At 38.2% G+C, this 18,633-nt stretch overlaps 1 protein-coding gene across 2 annotated transcripts in view; it reads left to right on the forward strand.

Moving 5' to 3' along the window:
• The window catches only part of MARCHF6 (membrane associated ring-CH-type finger 6), a 77,805-nt gene that overhangs the window by 27,430 nt on the left and 31,742 nt on the right, over positions 1 to 18,633 (forward strand). For both annotated transcript variants that reach the window (XM_059059897.2, XM_067030798.1), the window contains 8 exons: positions 1,389 to 1,461; positions 5,440 to 5,608; positions 7,128 to 7,317; positions 8,925 to 8,986; positions 9,605 to 9,637; positions 12,498 to 12,549; positions 16,929 to 16,987; positions 18,265 to 18,345. In XM_059059897.2, the coding sequence (XP_058915880.1) occupies positions 1,389 to 1,461; positions 5,440 to 5,608; positions 7,128 to 7,317; positions 8,925 to 8,986; positions 9,605 to 9,637; positions 12,498 to 12,549; positions 16,929 to 16,987; positions 18,265 to 18,345 (719 nt within the window). The remainder of the gene's footprint in view (positions 1 to 1,388; positions 1,462 to 5,439; positions 5,609 to 7,127; positions 7,318 to 8,924; positions 8,987 to 9,604; positions 9,638 to 12,497; positions 12,550 to 16,928; positions 16,988 to 18,264; positions 18,346 to 18,633) is intronic.

An 18,633-nucleotide genomic window follows, 5' to 3' on the forward strand; every position in this document is an offset into this window, starting at 1 on the left:
ACTTAGAAAGTATGTAAAACATTCATAGTTGTAGTGGAAGAGTAACACTTCTCTGAAATCAGTAGATCAAGTAGTCAAAAATTAAGTAAGGACTTTGAGGATTTAAGTAACAGGTAACAAGCTTGATTTCTGTTGACTTGTTTACACACACTCACACACAATTAAAATTAAATTATGTCACCCACTACACATTCTGTGACTTCTTTCTTTAAGTTAGCAATGTACCCGTGACTGTCTTTTCCTGTAGGAATGTGTTGAGCTACCTTATTATTATTATTATTATTTTTGCGGTACGCGGGCCTCTCACCGTTGTGGCCTCTCCCGTTGCGGAGCACAGGCTCCGGACACGCAGGCTCAGTGGCCACGGCTCACGGGCCCAGCCGCTCCGCGGCATGTGGGATCTTCCCGGACCGGGGCACAAACCCGCGTCCCCTGCATCGGCAGGCGGACTCTCAACCACTGCACCACCGGGGAAGCCCAAGCTACCTTATTTTTAAGTATGCTAGTAAGGAGGACTTTAATTTATGAGTCTGTTTTCTTATCTACAGACAATTGGCTGTTTGTCACTTGTACTTGTTACAAGCATACTTGCTTTGAATGTTTTATATATATATGTAAGTAATTTTTGTTACAGAAAATCTTTTCCTGTCTTTCCATTTTGACTTGGCATTTGAAAACAGCCATTGAAGTCACTGTAAAGTTTTGGTACAAGGCTATATAGGAAATGCTTAAACTAATACACAAGTACTGGTTTGAAAGAAAACCTTAGCTTTTGGGCCTCATTTCCAAATCTGTTTCTGCCTTTTCTGACTAAGAGGATAAGGGGATGGCTGTGTATTTGCCCTTACTTCATCTTTTTTCTTCATGGCCAGATTTAAGATTTTGTCCTTTTGAGGACCCTTGAATCTGTTTGTCAAAAATTGGTTGTTAGTTTGCTATTCATAGCATTGAAGCATGTACTCTACTGAAAAGTCCTCTTAATGTCAAAAATGTGTACCCCCAAAACTTTATTTTCATGAGCAGACTCAATGAATTTTACAATTCTAGGTTAAAGAATGTACTCTGTATTATAATTTTGGAGATCTTTTCTTGAGATTGGTTCCCCCCCACCTTTCAAACATCTAAGCTCATTTAATAAAAACAAGTAAGTAAATCTAGAGAGAATCAAAACTTTAAACATTATTGTGTAACATTTATTCTTTACTGTCACTATTTTTAATGCTTGACTATTTTTTTTTAACTTTAGTATTATGAGGCTCAACCTTGCAAAGACTAAATGTTTATTTCAGTGGCATTCGCAGTGTTCCACTTTACCTCTGTTTAGTTGAGCGACTGTATGAGTTACGATGAGAGTTGTGACTGTGTGCCATCATGCTCTTTCTCGGTAGGCCGCATCTACAAGTGCTTGTTTACTGGCTCTGTGAGCTCCCTCCTGACACTGCCACTAGACATGCTGTCCACGTAAGTATTGAACCTCATGCTGGTGGAAGGCGGCGCATTGTGAATGGTGCTCATGTTTTCTTCTGCGTACTTGTGTTTGTTGTAATTTGAAAAGTCCTTCTATTCCAAGGACAAATAATACCTTACGTTACCTATTCTAAAGTTACAGCTACAGTGGAAGTAGCTGACATATATAAATGATGTTTTAAAACATACCCATCTTAAAGGACTGTTTGGTAACGGTGGGACAGCTAGTTAAATAAGCTGTCGTGTAGTGCAAGAAATGTATTGTTCCATATAGTGATATGCTGGGAGTTCATTTAAATGTGTTTTTAACAACACAGACATTTGAAGTCAAATTTCTTTTTTAAATGTTTGTTGTGATTGTTAGGAGATGGACTGTACAAACTTGTTCACTGTGGTGGTTTTACTGCATTTTAATTTGACATAAAGCTTTGTAATTGCAGTTTCTTGGGAAAGACATATATGTGTTTTCAAAATTATTGATGTTAGAAATGCTGTAAATGATTAACTGTATCAAGATCATTAGAATATTAAGCTTGCAAAAGATTGCACCTCTGTTTGCTAAAATCTTCTTTTGTACCCAGTTGACCTTAGGTTTCTGATCCCTATGTCAGTAAAGGCAAAGAACAATATAAGACTGACTGTCTTTTAGAACAAAAGCATGTGGAATATATTATAAAAATAAGCCAAATGGCAATAGAAGAGAGCAGGAGAGCATGTTAAATTTCTGATAGAAAAGAAATCAAGGAGGTCTTTTAAGTCTCTTGTGTCTGCATCACTATTTTGAATCATGGCTGAAAATACTTAGAAATATTAGATGTGTTTGCAACTTGGTTTTCCTACTTGCTAGTTTTACCTTTTTTGGATAGAACAGGCAAGTTATTTAATTTATGTGTTTCTTTGGCAGTATAGGGAATAGATAAGAGAAAATGTTTTGAACTCGAACTTTATTTACATTACAACAGCTTTTGATGTAATGTTTATAAGTAGACAAGGATCTTGAAAATAGGACACTAATGGCTGTGGCCCTCATAAAAAGGAGAAGCAGTAATTTGACACACTTGAGAATTTAGAAATAGTATAATAAGGTAACCCTTTGTATGAAAATACTGACCTTTATGAAGTGATTCAGTGAAACAAATAGGACAGCATTACTATATCTGGACATCAGATTTTTATATCATCCATCCAGAACACAGTCTTAGTATAGAGGCAAGAAAAATCAATCTTGGCTGAAGTGTCATTCATATGTCTCCACGTATATGATGTAGCTCACCTCCGGCTTTCATTTAGGAATCGTATACAAAATAAAGGCACATATTAGAAGTAGCGAGGGAGGTCAGAAAAAAGCAAGGGGTGACTGCTAAGAGTGATGGAAGTTATATTTTAATATCTATGAACTAATAAAAGAACCGTTTCAAACGGCAGTCTTGTTCCATTTAGTGTGAGGCTGGAGTTGTATTTATCCTTGTAATTTTTGCGAGAACAGTGTAGCAGCCAGTCAGTATCTCAGTTGTTTAGAAGAGGTGGCTTGAGGTCCCATCTGTGCTGTTCAATAAAGTGGGGGTGTGTTACTTCTTTAATGGTTTCTGTTTTAAGTGGCTAAATATGTTAATGTTTACCAAAGCTTAAATTGGTAGGCTTTGGCTTTGTGAAAAACAGGTGTTTATGGAAGCCATGTCAGTGAAAATTTAGTATTTTAGTCTCAAATAAAGCAGTATTTTACTTGCTTACCACCTTTAATTCTTGTTGGCGGAACCATTAAACATCTGGTTGTTTGGCAAGTGTGATCACTTAGGTGATGCAAAGAGGTAGCTGGTTGTAACAGAAGGAACCCTGACATTGGAATTAAAAAGTTGCTGCATCTGCAACTTTTTGGTGGCCTTGGGCAAATCACTGGACCGTTCTGAACCCCTGTTTCCTAATCTGTAAAATGAGGAGGATCATGCCTCAGGGATTTGGGTGGGCTGTTCAAAGATTAAATTCACAAATACATGTAAAAACTATATGTGAATTTTGAGCACTATGTTAATACATAGCAAAATTATCGCCAAACTCAGAGCTGTTGCTTGCCTTATGTTGGCAGGCTCTCCTTTTCTCTGTGACCTGATTGGTTAGTGGGCCACGCCTGTGTTGCCTTCATGAGCTTCCTCATTGGCATGGGAAGAATGCTGAAAGCTTGGTGGGGATAGTGGAAAGTGAGCGTGGGTTGCTGTTGTAATCTCATGCTGCCTTTTAGAATTTGAAGAATTGAGCCAGTTTTTCTGAAAGCACTTATAAGTAAATCACTTATTTTTTCTGAGTAATGTTTCATTTTCTCTGTAGAATCCATTTTCTGAAATTTTACTTAAAATTTCTTAATATCTTAGCAGCTGCTACATATTCTGTAGCTCAGTTCCTCAGCATCTCTAGGCACAGTCAGTTAACTATTGCTGCAAAGCATGCTGTCCCTAAAACTTAGTGGCTTAAAACAACAAACATTTTATTTGCTCATAATTCTGGGGGTTAGCAGTTTGGGCTGGGCTCAGCTGATCCGTTTATATGTTGGGCTCGCCTCCATTATGCATGTGTGTCAATGGAGTAGGGTGGCCTAAGATGGGGTACCTTGGCTTTTTCATATGGCCTCTCATCTTCAGAAGGCTAGTGGGGCTTCTTTACATGGTGGTCTCAGGGCAGCATTCTAAAGGGGTGAGAGTGGAAGGTCGCCCGAAAGCTATCTTCTAGGCTTTAGAACTCAGGAAATTCGCTTCTGGTCCAGACAGTTCACAAATCAGCCCAGATTCAAGGTGTGAGGGAAAAGGAAAGGATTCTACGAAGAGTTTGTCACCATTTAAAAATCTGCAATAAAATCTATAATAAACAGTTGCTGTTCTTATTGCTGATGGCAAGGAAGGAGTAGAGAAGGGGGTATTTTAGTCCCAACCTATCAAAATTTTAATGGTCTGGAGGGGTCCTTAGCAACTGGGTGATTAGTATTCCTCTTTTGATTAAGGTATATTCCAGATAACATCTGAGGGCCACATTAGTTCAGTTTGGAGCTACCAGGCTGAGTTCTCCCAAATTGACCGTTCCTTAAGTTCGCCATGGAGGGGAAAACGTCCATTATGGTAGTGAATTTTCCAAAGGCTACCAAGATTCTTGAGTTACCTTTAAATTACTCTGAAATCAGACATAGACCAGGGAAGGATATGCCCCTTCAGAGAGGAAAAGAACAAAGAGGTCTTCAGTATTATTATATTCCGTGTATTTTCATGTGAACCATACTTGTTCTGTCTGGATTTGTTGAGAAACTAATGTACTTTTGGTGTATTTGCAGTTGGCATCAAAATTTAATCTGCATTCTAAGTGAGGCATTTGTAAAATGTACCACAGGCTTCTTTGCCTCACGCCATTGTGTACTGTGTATCTCTCAGCCTTCATTTATGTTGTCTTTAGGCCTTTCTAGAGGCCCTTCTCCACGTTTTTGATTTGCTGGTTCTGTTCATTTTCATGGGTTTAAGTATCAGCTAACTAAGTTGGTTAAACTTGTGTATAAAATAAGGATAAGGCTATTCTTAGTAAGGGTTGGACAGAGTCATGTATCTTTAGGAAATTACATGTATTTAATACTTGACCTTTGTCAGGTATTTGGCTACTTTTGGTTTTTTGCCGGCTGCCTTCCTTTTTCTCAGCTATGTTCAAAAAGAGGCTGGATAGCCGATTTATGTAGTTCTGATGTTATTCTTTGCTTTCTATAATACGAACACATATAATACAAATATATAAATAAACATATTTGGCCAGCTTATAAGATAGATTAATTGCCACCATCCTCAGAAATAATTCTTTGAGAGACTGATTTTTCACCAGAAAGTTATGACTTATTTTTCTTGTTTTTTCTGAGATTTTTATGTAAAGTGAATGTCATTACCTTTGGTTTCTTAATTTTAAGTGTTCTTTGGAGTAATTCTGCGTACTTGTTTTTTTCTTTAATAGGGACAATTTGTTGGCGGATTGTTTGCAGGGTTGTTTTGTGGTGACGTGCACATTGTGTGCATTCATCAGCCTGGTGTGGCTGCGAGAGCAGATAGTCCACGGGGGAGCCCCGATCTGGCTGGAGCACGCTGCCCCGCCCTTCCACGCTGCTGGGCATCACCCAAATGAGGTAGCCTCCCTCTATCCCCAAGTTCATTTTCTTTGGGTAGGACATCAGAATCACTGTCACCCGCTAAGACCCCAACCCTTGACTCCCGCGTCCCTCGCTGCAAAGCAGGACAGTGACAACGTTTGGGAGAAGATTAAAGGAGGTGTGAAAAATCGAAAGAATGCTGTTGTTACTTTGCCTCTTAGTTTTCTAGAGAGACCGGGTACAACACTGGGGGTATACTGCATGCTCTTTCATTCCCTTTGCCCGGGTTAACAGCTAACCGCCGGCCTGGCAGTTAATACACAAACCTCCTGCATGGGCATCTGACTTGCTGCATAACATCAAGGAAGCCCCCTGACCCTCTTTGTTCATTAGTTTCTTCATGTGTAAAATGCCTCACCTTTGTTGCTTTTAGTAGAAACATTACCAAAGTAGAAAAATTGGAGTACTGTTGATAACAGTCTTATACAGTTTTACTTTTTATTTATGAGATGACATGCCTAGATACAAGAGTGTCCGCTAGAGACATTAAGAAGAGGAAGATACGATAAATGATTTTTATTATCTTGTTTACTGAGAAATTATAGGGCTGAAAATGTTTAAAAAAAATTAAAAAACCAAACTGGCTACTTACAATACAAAAACAATTTGCCCTTTATTATGAAAAAATTGACTATAAAATTAACTCAAAATAATACTTAACGATACTTAACGGCTTAATTTTTCATTTAAGGACCTTTGGCTTTTTTTAGTGTGAAGATTGATTTCATCAAATTCTGCCATACCCTTTTTCTACAGAATTAAGAGTACAACTTCGCCTTTGAAAACCACCCATATGAAAAACGGGACTATTAAATACGGGCACTGTTCTTACCTAGTGTTAACACTTTCATCATTGTACCTCATAGTTTGAAGCATTTTAATATAGTTCTTTTAGAATCTTCATTAACTCCATAGGAGTTCAGTGTTTTAATGAACTACAACTGGGTCTTTGATTTGGTAGGTAGCAGAATTCAGGAAGAGCCAGAGAAACGTGCTTGTGGAAACTGATAAAGTTCATATGGACAGGCTTACCCTCCTGAGCAGAAATGAGAAACCTTTCCTTAAGTGTGAACTGATAACTGAGAATTAAGTTATATATCAGTATGTGTGTAAACAGATACATAAATATATTTTCATCCCTGAAGTGGTCAGTAAAGACAAGAGATGCCCTATAAAGAAGGATTATGGAATGATGTATTCAAGAGAGCTGGATTTGTTAACCTGTTTTCTGTAATGCTTTGTGAAATGTTCATCTCTAAATTATATTGAATGCATGTGTACACTGTTAAATTAGTTTATGTTCTTATATACCAAGTTGATCCAAATTCAGATACATTTAGAAGAAATGCCCTTGAGAGGTGGGTTTATTTTGGAACTTTAATAGAGTTTGTGTCTGTTTGCTAGTTTTGTTTTTTTTAGAAGGGAGGGTGCTATTTGAAAATAGAGCAAAACTGAGGCAAGTTAGCCCAATTTCTGGTCTCCTCTGTCATTTTAGGCTCCAGCAGGAGGAAATGGTGCTGAAAATGTCGCCCCCGAGCAGCCTGCTAACCCAGCAGCTGAGCACGCAGTGGTGGGGGAAAACCCTGCAGCCCAGGATGACCAGGCGGAAGAGGAGGAGGAGGAGAATGAGGAGGAGGACGACGCGGGCGGGGAGGACGCCGCCGACGCCAACAACGGGGCGCAGGGTAATGGCCGCCGGCCTGTGCTCGCCCTTCCTTTGTGACCCTGAGTCCATTCCCAGCTCACCTTGGGGAGGATTGGAGTTTTCAAAATTTAATGGGTTTGAAGCTCTGTTTCTAATCTGCTTTTACTTTATTTTGGCAGACTTGCATTTATGGATATACATATGCATACTTTTTTTTTTCTATGAAGCAGGGCACATTTTGTGTTTTACAGTTGTACTTTAGGGACTCCCCTGGCGGTCCAGTGGTTAAGACTCCGAGCTTCCACTGCAGGGGGCACGGGTCCAGTCCCTCTTTGGGGAGCTAAGATCCCACAGTGCAGCATGGTGCGGCCATAAAATAAAATAAGATGAGATGAGATAGAATAAAATAAAATTCTGCTTTACACAGGACTTTTTATAGGATGGATAGGAAGAAATTATTTGTAAGTTGGAATAGATCCTGATTTTTTAAAATGGAGCTTGATACAGTTTTATTTTATTCCTTTGCCATTTTTATTGAGTCAGTGCAACTTTTATTATCAAAGAAGAATTCTTGAAGTGTACTCTGCAGGCCAGGTAGCACCCAAAGAAACCAGTTTCTCATTTTCTGGTAGTATAACTCCAGAGTGGTGAAGAACTTCTGAGACCAGCCTGCCAGTCAGCTGTCAGTAGGTCACCACCTTCTTTTCTTTCCTCTGGCCCCAGAGTTTTCCTGTCGAGTGCTGCACTGTCTCTGGGTCCACTTACCACTGCTGATACCTGAGTGTTTCTTGTGTGCCAGGCACTCAAACACCACGTCCCTGCCCTCATGGAGTTTCTGGTCTAGTGACGAAGTAGAAATATCCAAGTGAACCAGTTTGTTATTACACCTTGTGGTAAATGTGCACGTTGATCTGAGGATGCTACTGAGGAGAGACCGATTTTAAATAAGGTTCCGCAGGTAGCTCAGAGTAAGTGATATTTGAGCTGAGACGTGAAGGATGAGAAGAAGCCAGTTGTGTAATGGGAGCAGGGGGCCTTTGCAGGGAGAGGTGGGTTTATGTTCAAAGGCTCTGAGAATGCGGCTCCGGCACCCTCCTGCTGGCCCTCGTTTCCGTCTGTCTGTCTAATGCAGTAGGTCCTGCCTGGTCTTCCTTCTTCCGTGCTTGCTGCACATAGTGTTTGTACTGCGCTGCCCTAAAATCTGTCAGTGATTTCCCCATGATGTTAAAGAGCAAAAAGGCAAAATGCAGGCTTCACGTTCCTCTTGTGTGACCTGGTCTCTGTCTGTCTGTCATACTGCCTCTCTGCCACCCTCCTCCTCACCCAGAGACTTCTAGTCCCCTGGCTTCTCTACTTTTCTCAAGTCCACCATGTTCATTCTTGATTCAGAGCTGTAGAATTCCTCTGTTTCACATAACCCTGCTTATTTCTTTTCTAGCACTTACCACAATCTAGAATCATCTTATTATTTATGTTGTATTTATTTATGTTTTTTAAAAATTGCCTAACAAGCAAATACTCAGTTTGGAAAAATTTTAAGTGTGGTTTACTTTCTCAACAACAGTTATAAAACACCAAATTAAAAGAGTGTATGTATTAATAATTCAGGTTCTATCAGTAATCTCTAAACTACAATTATATTTCCAGACGACATGAACTGGAATGCTTTAGAGTGGGACCGAGCTGCAGAAGAGCTTACATGGGAAAGAGTGAGTCAGACTTCTTTCTATCAAGTGTCCTAGTGTTTAATCCTAACATATATCTTAAAGTTGGCCATATTTAGATGTATACACTAATTTTCCAGTTACATTTAATGAAAACAATTACCAGAACTTTAATTTCTAGGGAAAATTAAGTAATGTATTATTTGTGATGAAAATATTAAAAATATTATGATAGAAGCCTATTGATACCTTTTTCTATCTTCTGGCCTTTAATACAAACCTTGCTCCACTTACAAAATCTTTAACTTGAAATTGTGGACTTTTGAAAATGAAGTAACAATTTAAATTTAAATATTATTCTGATGCTTCAATTGACAAAGTAATACTGTTGTATCATGAAATCTTGACTGGCTCCATATCTAATGAGTTGAAACCCAAGATGGAAAATTTTAACTTTATAATCATATGATTTGGCTTAAAAGAAAATCCAAAATATAAAACTCCCATGAACAGAAGTTTTTCACTCTCTGAAAATGATAGGCTGTATTGGAAAGTAGTGGGTAAAAATTATGTTTAAAAATATTGAAAGGAAAATGAGCTTTTTTCAAAAATAGAATTAAAAATCCTGTTGCATCTTGAATTAATGCATATTATTTATTTTAGATGCTAGGACTTGATGGATCACTCGTTTTTCTAGTAAGTAAACCTAATCTTTTCTTTAAATTTATTTATTTTTGGCTGTGTTGGATCTTCATTGCTGTGCGTGGGCTTTCTCTAGTTGTGGCAAGCAGGGGCTGCTCTTTGTTGCGGTGCCGTGGGCTTCTCACTGCGGTGGCTTCTCTGGTTGCGGAGCATGGGCTCTAGGCATGAGGGCTTCAGTAGTTGTGGCACGCGGGCTCAGTAGTTGTGGCTCATGGGCTCTAGAGCGCAGGCTCGGTAGTTGTGGTGCATGGGCTTAGTTGCTCTGCAGCATGTGGGATCTTCCCGGACCAGGGCTCGAACCTGTGTCCCCTGCATTGGCAGGCAGATTCTTAACCACTGCGCCACCAGGGAAGTCCAAGCTAATCTTTTTTAATAACAGAATTGTGACTTAATTATTTGTCTTAGTGATTCAGTGATTTCAGATTTACAATATGTTCTGGCTTTTTATATTAAAGGTCAAAATGCCCTGTGATTTTTGATTACTTGATATGTTGAAGAAAGTCTGTTTTGTGCATTGAAAATAACTGGCAAAGCATAAAGGTAATATTATTTACAAAGGAAATTATTAAACATATTTGATTTTTAGAAAATGAAATTCAAAGTTGATGGTAGTTAAGAATACTTGGCCTTTTAAAGTCCCACCTTGTGGGACTTCCCTGGTGGCCCCGTGGGTTAAGAATCCACCTGCCATTGCAGGGGACACAGGTTCAATCCCTGGTCCAGGAAGATCCCACATGCTGTGGAGCAACTAAGCCCGTGTGCCACAACTACTGAGCCTGCGCTCTAGAGTCCATGAGCCACAACTACTGAAGCCTGCACGCCTAGAGCCCATGCTCTGCAACAAGAGAAGCCCGCACACCGCAACGAAGAGTAACCCCCGTTCGCCACAACTAGAGAAAGCCCTCACACAGCAACGAAGACCCAATGCAGCCAAAAATAAATAATAAAAATTTTTTTAAAATGATTAAAAAAAGAAAGTCCCACCTTGCAATGTTTAATGCCTGAACTGGTGAAAACAGCACAGTTTTGCACTATTCACAGAGAGAGCCCCCTGTTTGTTGCGCCTCTGCTATCTTTACCTTAATAATAAAGAGTACAACTCTTAAGGTGAAGAACAGTTCTTTAATGAACTTGTTCTTTGAGGAGAAATGATGCTCTTTTCAGGTTCTGTAATACAAAATCACTTGCCATTTGGGATTTTTAAATAGCTTTAGGTATCAAGATGACTTTGGCTGCAGGTAGCCAAACCCCAGCTGACCAAACCAGTAACACAAGAGGAAGTCCAGAGGAAGGATGGGCTTCAGATGTGCTTGATCCAGGGGCTCAGCAATGTCACTGAGGAGTCAGATAATTTCCATCTGTCTCCTCTGCTGTCCACAGTGTTGGCTTCCTCTTCAGGCTGGCTCCTCGGGCCAGAGTAGGAAGTTGAGGTTAGGAGGGTGAGGATTTTGAGGAATGTATCTGATGATAATTCACAGATTAGTAAAATGTGATATTAGTGGGCTCCTCCTAGTCAAGGCTTGAGTGTGGTCAGTATAGAAGGTATCGTTTGGCTATATACTCATTTCTGTCCTTTACTTTATCAGTCCCTCATAGATGAGTGGTAGAAGTCGTTGAGGCAGTGGTGTTAACTCAAATCCCTTCTAATTTTTAGAAAAAAACCACAGGACGACTTCATGCATTTGTTGCAAATTACTTAATTTGTACCATGTGCCAGCTGTGATAGTTACTGGATGATTCAGAAATGAATGAAATAGGGTACCTGTTCTCAAAGACTCTGTAGTTTAGTAGAGAGAAATGAACATGTAAACAAGGGACTTTAGGTAAAGACTCTGACAGACAGTGTGTATAGGACACGAGAAGCATAGAAGAGGGCTTAGTCAGGCCTTTCTTAGCAGAGGGGAGCTGTCAGCAGGGAATTTTTATAGAAGATAATTAGAGGTTGAGGCACAAAAGATGTTGAGGATAAGGACAGTTTGGGAGCCCTTAAGGCAGAGAAGCTGAAAGATTCAAGTGATATGAGCCCACATGCTAAGTAGGAATGTACGGTAGTAGTCGTCTCTTAAACAAACTTGTCATCCTCTTGGCCACTTCGATTTGTGGCAGATTGGGAACCTGATTAGAATAATCTTTCTAAGAAGAGAATCTTACCATGTTAAGATTCGTGAAAATCTTTCCATGGCCCCCTTGGAAAGATCATTTAACTTGATTGTGGGGGGAGGTAGTGGGCCTGGGCAAACGTCCTCGGGTGTCCCAATTGTCAGCATGGAGCGTGACGGAGCACATGTGGAGGAATAGATGGGTGGGCCTCATCTTGGAGGCGGTGGTACATAAGCGTGGAGTGTGTCAGTGGCCAGGTGAGAGCGCATATTCTGAGACTTGAACAAAGAAAGCCATGGGGACAGAAGGGACCAGAGAAGATCAGGTGACCTTAAAGAAGGCATGAGAACACACTGGACACTGAAAGAAGTGCTGTGCAGTTTACATGGATACGTTGTTCAGAAATAATGTGGTTTTCAAATTTTTCTTTATTTAGAATTTTTTAGTGTCATAAGACTTAAATGAAACCTGGAGATTATTTATGAGAATCTGTGTAGTTTGTGGTAGATTATTAATTTCTGAAGAGGGAATGTTTATGGATTGATTTCTTTGATTTTTCTTTCATGTGGACATTATGAACTTTGTTTCATTAGGTTTAGTTTTATGAGCTGTCTAATGAAAAATGAAAATTTACACATAATTTCTGAATAAAATCTCAATTATAGTAAAATTTTCAGTCTTATAACTAAACAAATGGATTAAACATAAATCAAATAGGAGATGAATATGTTTTATTAATGCTCTTTTCCTTTAGGAACATGTCTTCTGGGTGGTGTCTTTAAACACACTGTTCATTCTTGTTTTTGGTAAGTGGCGTTTATGTTTTTATTTATGGTATTATGGTAGGAGTTCAGTTTTCTAGGAGTCTTGTTACAGGTTTTGTTTTGTTTTTAAACTTAGGAATATATGAAACAGTTTTAGACAGTCATCTGGTATAGGAAGACCCCAAGTATACAGTTACTTTCTTTCCGAAGCAACATTGACTACAGTTATTTACCAACTTTGCTTCTGTTGCGCATTTCTGTCTCTCTTTGTAGAAGCCAATTTTAGACTGACTTGAGAATATATAATATTCCACATCTGGAGTTAATTTTGTGGTGATTATCTGTGTGTTCTTCCCTCTGGCAGAAGATCTTGTTTTCATCTGTTAAAATCCCGACCAAGGCCTTACCAGAGACCTTGGCTCGGGATCTGTCGCAGAGACGGATATAGGCTTGAGGAAAGTGTAATTCCCCTCAGAAGCAGATTCTAGCAAAGTTTACTTCCAAACACTTTAACAACTGTAGCTATGTGGATTCTGTGACAGCACTAAGAGTCCCTCCCATTGGGAGTCATGAGAGTAATGAAGGCAGGGTTGAGATGTAGCTGACAGGTTTTTCTGCTTTGGGGAAAGGTAAGGGAAACAGTTGAGTAAACCAGGGTTTTAGAATTCAGTTCCTCAAGGTGGAGTCTGATAGAATCGGGTTATTGTTAGACTGTACTGTTGCTGTCTCATAGAGAGACCTCAGGCTGCAGGTTTCGGTATAGGGAATATCTTTGAGAAATTCCTTCCCTAGTGTGTATGAATTACTCCTAAGAAGGAGGAATATTTTCCAAGTTTCTTTCACTAAATTCCAAGTTATTTGCTCTGTGTTAGGGACTAGAAAGCAGTGTTTTCATCAGGAAACACTTGTCTTCAATAGGAAGCCATATGGTCAGAAAAGACAATAAGTAGATCGAGGATGAGACAAAAAAATTGTTTTCTGAATATTATCTATAAAAGAGCAAAAGAAATTTACCTGTATCGTGTTGAAACACAGTATCTTTTAAAAGTTGCATTCATTCTTAATTTTTAGTAGATATTTAAGATGGTGCAGATTAACAGAAGCCCATTCTTTGTTGTTTTTCCCTTGCATATGGGGGTGAAAATGTGTCCGCAGATTATTCTGCATTTATTTCTCATTATATAAAATGATTGACATATAGAGTGTGAAACTCTTTTGATCTTGACCAAATTTTCTTTGGAGGAAAAAATAATCTATATAGACTTTAGTCTTTGTTCTTGCAAGAAAAGCTTAGTGCTAAATTAATGTTTAAAGGAATAAGTCACCTTTAAAGCACGAATTACAGAAATAAGAACTCTTGTTTATATAAAGCAAATCTCAACTAAGTAAATTTTTTTCTAATCCAACTTCCTAAGCTTATACTATGAAAAAAATTTTTTTTGTCTTAGTGTACACATTATACTTAGGATCTTTTGAAATGAAACAAGAAGTTTTCCTCTTTTTAGGAATATGCTTTTCCTTTTAGATGAACATAGTCATTGGGATGAAGAAGCAACACTCATGTTTCTCTCCTACTTGGGTTGCTTTACTGCAGTTTCCCCTGGCATCTCTGGACCTTTGTGGTCATGTATTATACTTTGCAGAACCAAAACTTTACAGTGCTGCTGTCTCAGTAGAAGAGAACAATCCTAAGAAATTGATCTTAATTTCAGGGTACCTATCTAGTAGTTTCTGCATAATGGGATAGAAATTGATTGTTAAAATTGGTGCTTTAGGTTAATATTTATATATATAAATAGAGTTGAAATTTGAAAGTTTCCCTTTCCCATGGGCCTGCTTGAATCGTCCTCAGAGTTGGGCGTGAGAATAAAATAGGAAAAATTCTGCATATAGTTATTTCGCATGCTTTAAAATTTTCTTGTGCTTCATAATACACATAATATATTAATAAAATAGTATATGTGTATAATTTATAAAGAAATTGAAGTGTATTGGGGATACCTGTTAAAAAAAAATTCTACTTAGGAATACTTGGTCAAAAAGGTTTGGCAGCCAGATCCCTATGGATTCACTCTGACTTTTGTCTTTATGATTGAGTCTCCCTCTCCCCTTTCCTAATAATCTATACTGTTCAATAACTTTTGCCATAAAGGTAATTAAATTTTATTACTGAGAATGAATTATAGTTATATTAACACGTTAAGAAAGACTTGAGGAAAAGAGACTATCAAAATTCTAAATATGAAAATTTTAAGGCTATTTTCTTCTTTTTTTTAAACATCTTTATTGGAGTATAATTGGTTTACATTGTTGTGTTAGTTTCTGCTTTATAACAAAGTGAATCAGCTATACGTATACATATATCCCCATATCCCCTCCCTCTTGCATCTCCCTCCCACCCTCCCTATCCCACCCCTCTAGGTGATCACAGAGCACTCAGCTGATCTCCCTGTGCCATGCGGCTGCTTCCCACTAGCTATCTGTTTTACGTTTGGTAGTGTATATATGTCCTTGCCACTCTCTCACTTCATTCCAGCTTACCCTTCCCCCTCCCCATGTCCTCAAGTCTATTCTCTACATCTGCATCTTTATTCCTGTCTTAAGGCTATTTTCTTATTTAACCAGAATGTCATCACACTTCACAAAATTACCAGAATTTAATATTCCCTAATAATAGGTCATATTAAAAATTCTAGATTGTCTCCTTAAATATCATTTTATAGTTGCTTTGTTTGAATGAGAATTCAAATAAGGTCTACCTATTACCTTTTTTTTTTCCAGTTTTGGACAAAAAAATTCATTAAATTGCACTAAAGTTCATCTGTTTTAAAAACATAGCTGAGAATAGTCAAGGAGATTTTGAAATAAGTATATTGAGGGAGGTTTACCTTACCCAGATTTTGAAATTTTTTTAAACCTACGGTAATTTAAAAAAATTTTTTTTATTGTTTTACAATTTTAAAAGGTTACTTTCCATTTACAGTTATTACAAAATATTGGCTGTATTCCCCTTGTTGTACAGTACATCCTTGAGCCTATCTTACACCTGGTAGTTTACTGTTACTTTTGGTTGTTAAATCTTAAGTTTTTCTGATCTAGAATATTTTTTATTTGCTCCCCTCATCTACCCCTACCCTATTTTGCCATTGATTTGTTGATGACACTAGGTCAGCTGTCTTCTACGTGTCTCACTTTCTACCTTCTTCCGATGACTTCCTGTTGATTCTGCTACCCTGTTCCTTTGTCTCCATATTTCCTTTAAAGTGTAAGTTAAATCTGAGGCCTGATTAGATTCAGGTTGAGTACTTCTGGGACAAAATTTTCACTGGTCATGCTTTGCCTATTACTATGACATATCAGGAGGTACATGATGTCTGTTTATCCACCTTTGTCTGTGGTTCAGGTGATAGTATCTTGAAGCCTCTATTGTTAGGTTTCATTTTTCCCTTTAAACATCAGAAAGTAATCTGTGGGAGGTGGTATTTCAGTATTATGCAAATATCTAGTGTTCCATCACCATTTCACCAAATGTTTATTATCTGTTGATACTTGCCTGAATTAATTTAGTTTTATTAAACATTACAGAATGGTGATTTTCAAATTCTTTCATTTTTATGCATTTATTGGCTGGCTTTTCTGTAAAGAAGAGCTTGATCCTATCAGCTAGGACTATTCAGTTAACCTGAATTTGTTTGTTTGGAAGAAGCAGGACAGATGTGCAGTTCTTTTCCTTTAACTATTAGTTTTCAGGGTAAGGAATTGATGTTCTAACTACTTCCCTTAGTGATAAAAGTGTTTTCTATTATGTTTTTTTTTTTTTTTTTCCTGCGGTACGCGGGCCTCTCACTGTTGCGGCCTCTCCCGTTGCGGAGCACAGGCTCCGGACGCGCAGGCTCAGCGGCCATGGCTCACGGGCCCAGCCGCTCCGCGGCACGTGGGATCTTCCCGGACTGGGGTACGAACCCACGTCCCCTGCATCGGCAGGCGGGCTCTCAACCACTGAGCCACCAGGGAAACCTGTGTTTTCTATTATGTTGCTTTTTTTCTTTTGTGGTTTTTGTTTTTGGCTTTCCCTTTTTTGAGTATTATGAACTCATGAATTTGTATGTATTCAGTGTGTTTTCATCAGTTCTGGGGGTTTTTTTTCTTTTTTTTTTTTTTGGATGCTCATATCTTCTTCTCTTCCCACAGGCCTGTGAGACTGTTTTCACAATAGTTCTTGTGTCCTTTCACCATGAGTTTATTAGGAGCTTGGTAACTTTTTTGTTCTCTGGTTGTAGAGAATGTCATAGACAGTACATTTTTGGTTCTGAGATCTTCCATTTCTCCAAGAAGGCTTTGTTCCTTTTAGTGGGGTTGGTACTAGGAGTGTTTGTTGTTTTGATTTTGAAGTTTTCATTTGAGTTTTCCCCCCCTTTTAGCATTTTGCCCTTACCACATTGGCCACTTCTCCCTTGTTGGTTTGGGATTTGAAGAACACGTGAGTATGATACTTTTGCAAACTTAATTTTATGAATTACCCTAAATTTGATAAATGTTGACTAAGTAATAATATTGAAAAGAGTTACTTCATTTCTCAGTCTGCCTTATACAAAGGAATAGTTAGTTATCCAACACCATCTCGTTCACCTCTTCTAAGCCAGAAGTGTCCTAAGACGTAGTAGGACATGTTGCCAGCTGTGGAAGACGTTCTCTGAGCCCCATGATGCACTGTCTTCTTTCCCGTTGCGCAGGCCAGAGACATACTGTGGGAAAGTTTTCTTACAGGCTGATTTTTGACCTGCTCCGTTAGCCTGTGTGCTCCTTTCTCTCCCTTTTCCCTAGTTGCCCCATAGTGAATTCAGAAAGGTAAAAATATATTAATCAATTTTTTAAAATGTTGATCTGTGTTGGAATGATGGACTGTGGTGTTTTCTAAAGAAATTTGCTTTAATTTTGACATTTTATTGCTGTTTTTCAGAATTAGATAAATATTTGGATGGACAACTACTATTATTTTGGGGGGGGTCCCCAGAAAGATTTAGTCTTTTAAGAAAAGCTGACATAGCTGGAATATTTTGGTTAATTTGTATATGTGAATCCTGAGAGATCACATTCTGAAGTTTCTGAAATGGCAAAGAGACATGTTCTGATATTTAATACAGCTCTCCAAATTCTCACTAGTTGAATGCAAGAACTTGGAAAGTTCAGATAAATGCTTTGATAAATTTTGACTTTATAAACTATCACCACGTGCTACCTGAAATTCAGGAACCAAAAGGTGATGATGGTATCTTGGGCAGTATATGTCAGTATCTAAACTCCTAACTCTTTGTAAGTTGATAATGAAACAGATTCGGTGAGCAAGGGAAACAGACATTGTGGTTAGGAGATAAGGTGGCTAAGATGTACCTTGGCCAGAGGACAGCTTGGACTCTGTGCTGCTGTTTTCAGCGCTCAGCCTTTAGCGGGTCTGCTTCAGAATGGACTGGAGTGTAGACAATTACAACTTTTTTCTTACTTTGTAAAATTTAATTCACTCTACTCGAGTAAAGTGTTATTCTTTAATTTTTCCTCATCTTTTCATAATAAATAGCAGTCCATGGGAGAATCTGGTTTGCAGAGGTGTCATCCAGAGGGGATTTTATAGTTTTTTAGTTACAAATTCCTGAGATAGTTCACATTTAGTCTTCTTGGATTGTTTAATAAACATTGTTAAACTGGGGTGTAGGCCATGTGGTGAAATTACATTTTGTTTATTTATTTTCTTATTTCTAGGTCCAGGCATCCCATTTTGAAGGCCTAATCACGACCATAGTTGGGTATATACTTCTAGCAATAACACTGATAATTTGTCATGTATCCTTTAATGAACTAGCTTAGTGTTCAGTAATGTTATTCTTACCCAAGGGTTGTTCTTATTAATGACAAAACTATTTTTCTCTCCACTTGTCCTTTTAGTAGAAGTTGTAGGTATTTGTAGTGAGGATGAGAGCAGAAAAAATATGGAATAAATAAATTCTGTCTGTAAAATAATATTAACTGTTACCTAAATAGTTACCTGTTTCACTGTTTCTTTTTTTAATTAAGAAAATTTTTTTATTGAAGTATAGTTGATTTACAATGTGTTCATTTCTGCTGTACAGC

Source organism: Kogia breviceps, chromosome 4, assembly GCF_026419965.1.
Source record: "Kogia breviceps isolate mKogBre1 chromosome 4, mKogBre1 haplotype 1, whole genome shotgun sequence".
NCBI lineage: Eukaryota > Metazoa > Chordata > Mammalia > Artiodactyla > Physeteridae > Kogia > Kogia breviceps.